We start from the raw sequence: 3,918 nt of genomic DNA on the forward strand, positions 1-3,918 counted from the left end.
ACTCGGCCACGAGGACTAGGAACAGAGCCAGCGGCCACATGGTCCTGGCCCAGACCCAAGTCCAGGCAGAGGGCAAAAACAAACAGCAGCAAAAAAAGAATTTATTGAGCTGGGGACTAGCTTACATATTTATAAGGCACATTAAATTAATTTACGCATGTTTGTCCCTATTCCATCGGGTGGAACAAAGGTGAGAGGTTGGCCCTACCACCCCCTAAGTAACCTCCCCGCATGCCCCTCGTTTGTACTGGTAGTCTGCCCAGGCCCCGGGGGGCAGTTCAATGGCATTGATGAGGTCTAATGCTCCCGGGACATCCGAGAGTCATCGGAGAACGGCGGCGGCTCATTGAACGCTTGCTGAGCCACTGACTGGCGACGGCACACACTCAGACCACGAAAGTGCACTTCAATGAATAATTACTTTGATGGGCGGACCAACCGCCCGCCAGGCCACTGAAGAGCCAAGGCACTGAGGTCCAATTAGGCAGACAAGAAAGGTGGACTCTTGAACTTATTTAATCGTTATCAAATTCGTGCCTTAAATGCTTGTTTCGATAGTAATAATAATAATGACATTCTGGTAAATATAAGTCAATATAAGTGTTTTTCCTATTTGCCATACAAATATGTTGGAAATAGTTTGTTTTGATTTCCAAAAATAACCGAATATAGGCCAAATGTGTCTTTAAAATGTTTATAACACCAACATAAAAGGTGTTGTATTTGTATATGAACAATTTGGGTTAACAAAATAAGTAATATAGCTTTGATAGTTGAACAACTTGAAGGGTATACATACTTCAACTTATCAAAGTTTTTATTTTTTAAATTAAAAGTTGTTTTAATATGTTTTGTTTACTTTAATATGATTTTATGATTTTGGCACAGCTGCCAGATAAGATAAGTTTCAGATAAGTTGCTAAATGCTATCAGCATATTTTCCTATGTATAAATGTGCTACCAAAACACAAGTAGTTACAGTTTTGATTAGGTGGCAAGCAAGTAAGCATACATCATGACTTTTAAGCCAAAAACCAGCTACAATGCGGTGGATAAGGTTTGGAGCAGTGACAAGGAAAAATCCCAGTTCGGAGATGACTTGTCCATGGGCGAAATCATTTTCCAGGAGATGCTACGACATCCCAAGGATATTGCACAAGTGAGTAAGAAGAATACTTGGGATCAGACCTAGTGAATGAATAATCGGAAAATATTGTAGATATTAGAGCCCGAAGGCCGGATTCTTCTAAGGGAGGATCTGTTGGAAAATACCATGCGAATTGCTACCTTCATGCGAAACTTGGAACTCACTCAGTCGCACTTTGTGGGCATTGTGGCGGGAAACTCCATGCATATTTCGGCCGTTGCCTATGCCTGTTTGTTCAATGGCATCGCCATAAACGCAATAAACCCCGCCTATATAGGCGACATTATAAAAAATCTCTATCAGATCACCCAGCCTCGACTTATCTTCTGCGACGGCGATGTATACGAGAAGGTCAAGGCCTCCACCGCTAAATTGAACGTTCAATTGGTGAGCATGCGGAATCATCCAGAGGGTGTCATGACTATCGAAGAGGTACTGCAAACTAAGGTGCAAGAGGAGTTCAAGCCCACTTCCCTAAAATTGGACAATAACCCGATAATGGCCATTCTCAGCACTTCTGGCACCACCGGCACACCCAGGGCCGTAGCGATAACGAATAATCGAAAAGTTTTAAATGGCTTTACGTAAGTGAATCATTCTTATCTGAAACCCGAGATGAGTATCTTTGTGTTTACTTGCAGATCTCTAACAACCTCAGACGTTCAGTACGCAGCCAGCTCCCTGGATTGGGCAATGGGTTTGATGGTCACCATCGCCGAGGGTGTTTATAGCACAAAGCGCATTATATCCGAGAAACCTTTGGAACCAAGCGAAACCCTGAAGTTACTCGAAAAGCATCAGGTGACATGGATCGCGCAGTCCCCGGCGCAAGCAGCTTCCATAGTGAGTTGTCCCTTCTTTAAGGAGGCAAACCTGGATAGTCTTCGTTATTACAATATAACAGGAGGTCGCTGTACCATGGAAGTTCAGAAGAAACTTCGCAGGAAACTCGGCAGGAACTGTATAAACTTTGGGTATGGCAGTTCAGAGCTAGGATCCTATGGCTGTATAAATTGGCACTTCGATGAAAAGCCCAATTCGGTGGGTAGGCTTTGTCCTGGTTACAAGATGAAGATTATAAACGGCCAAGGTGAAAATCTGGGACCCAACGAGGAGGGCGAGGTGTGCATTGACATGGGAAGCTATTGGCCGGGCTATTATGGCAACCCGGAGGCTACGGCCTTGGTATACAAGGATAACTGGTTGCACAGCGGTGACCTCGGCTATGTCGATGACGATGGCTTCGTGTACATCGTGGAACGAAAGAAGGACTTGTTAAAGTACCAAAGCAACAAGTACTATCCGCATGAACTGGAGGAACTGATCTCCAGAATGCCCGGCGTGGTCGAGGCGTGTGCCTTTGGAATCTGGAATGTGGAAAACGGAGACGAGGCAGCAGCCTGCATCGTGAGGAATCCCGATGTTGAGTTGAGTGAGCAGGAAGTGATCGATTATGTGGCACAACATGCAAATGCCCCGTACCTGAGACTGCATGCCGGCTGCCTGATTGTGGAATCTCTGAAACGCAGTCCCAATGGAAAAACTAACCGGGCGGCCAACAAGGAAGAATATATTAAAGCAAAGGGTATTCAAATTGAAACATAAAAGGATGAAGACAGTCTCATAAAGTATTTAAACACTTGAACATAAATACTATACACTTAATTCTTCCATACATATTTTTTGGTACTTTGAACCATGCTTAAGTAAATGCCATAAAGTGGGTAGGTTTATTAAACTGCAGGACATTTTAATAACAATCTGGAAGTGTCTTGTTTGGGGTTGGTAAAGTCACGTTTTAATTACTTCGTTTTGGTTTTGGTAAATTCTCAAAAAATGCAAGGCCAGTTACGAGAGCAGGACTAAAGTCCTACTGCATTCCCTACTGCTCATTCCGTTTCGAGTACCAGTCCTGTTTAAGGACCTCTGTGCAATCAGGAATGTCCGCATCAATCTGTGTGCAGCAGGGGGTCCCTGAAACTTGCAACACGCTTCCCACAAATCGATTTCCCAATCAGGAGCAGCCATCTTGTCGCCCCTTCAAGAGGATGTCACTGGCGATTGCCTTTCACACTGCCATCAGGGGGAGCTCTAATCTCTTCGAACTGTTTATGGTGGCGATACGCATTGTACTGAGCAAGTTCATATACAGATATATGTATATTTATATATATTGCATCCATATTCAATAAGAAATCATGGCCCTAGTCAGGCATTCATGACATTCTGTGTCATTTGCCAACGTGTCTAAGTGTGTGTGTGACCTGCCACAGAATTTTCCATTTGGGATTACATGCCGTCCCTTGAGCAAACACACAATTTATAGCAAACAGCCAGGCCAACAACAATTAGTTCTATTGATGGAAGCGTTGCCATAACACATATGTCCCGGCATAAATAATAGATTTGAAGCCACCGTCCACCGCCACAGCACCACCTCCAGCTCCAGCTCCAGCTCCAGCTCCAGCTCCAGCTCCAGCTCCAGCTCCAGCCGGTGCCGCACCAGAAACCCACAGAACAAAGCCAAAACCCAAGGCAGAAGCAGAAGCAGAAGCCCAGATGTACATGCAAAGTTTTTCCTTGCCAGGCGTATCCATTTTACACTCGCACAACTCAAGCCGAAGGCAAATGGTGTGCGACTTATGCTGATCCGTATGCCACTTCCACTTCCACCTCCATATCCTGCGCCACTTCCCTTTGCCACGGCGGGAGCGGGAGCGGTGGCGGGACCGGAGGAGGTCTTGACCCGGACCCCTTGTGTTAGATAAATT

General features: G+C 45.1%; 1 protein-coding gene across 1 annotated transcript; it reads left to right on the forward strand.

The window, feature by feature from the left end:
* Positions 1-1,015: 1,015 nt before the first annotated feature.
* Positions 1,016-2,752, forward strand: LOC110186309 (luciferin 4-monooxygenase-like). The gene is made up of 3 exons (XM_020955431.2): positions 1,016-1,159; positions 1,220-1,731; positions 1,789-2,752. The coding sequence occupies exons 1-3, from the start codon at positions 1,016-1,018 to the stop codon at positions 2,750-2,752; spliced, it is 1,620 nt and encodes a 539-aa protein (XP_020811090.2).
* The last annotated feature ends 1,166 nt before the right edge of the window (positions 2,753-3,918 follow it).

The sequence above is a fragment of the Drosophila serrata genome, unplaced genomic scaffold (genome assembly GCF_035046125.1).
Source record: "Drosophila serrata isolate PLE 108 unplaced genomic scaffold, ASM3504612v1 contig_382, whole genome shotgun sequence".
NCBI classification, from domain to species: Eukaryota; Metazoa; Arthropoda; class Insecta; order Diptera; family Drosophilidae; genus Drosophila; species Drosophila serrata.

Coding starts and splice junctions, on each gene's coding strand:
- LOC110186309 (XM_020955431.2), top strand. CDS start 1,016: ATGACTTTTAAGCCAAAAACCAGCTACAATGCGGTGGATAAGGTTTGG. Junction 1,160..1,219: donor ATCCCAAGGATATTGCACAA/GTGAGTAAGAAG, acceptor AAAATATTGTAG/ATATTAGAGCCCGAAGGCCG. Junction 1,732..1,788: donor AAAGTTTTAAATGGCTTTAC/GTAAGTGAATCA, acceptor GTTTACTTGCAG/ATCTCTAACAACCTCAGACG.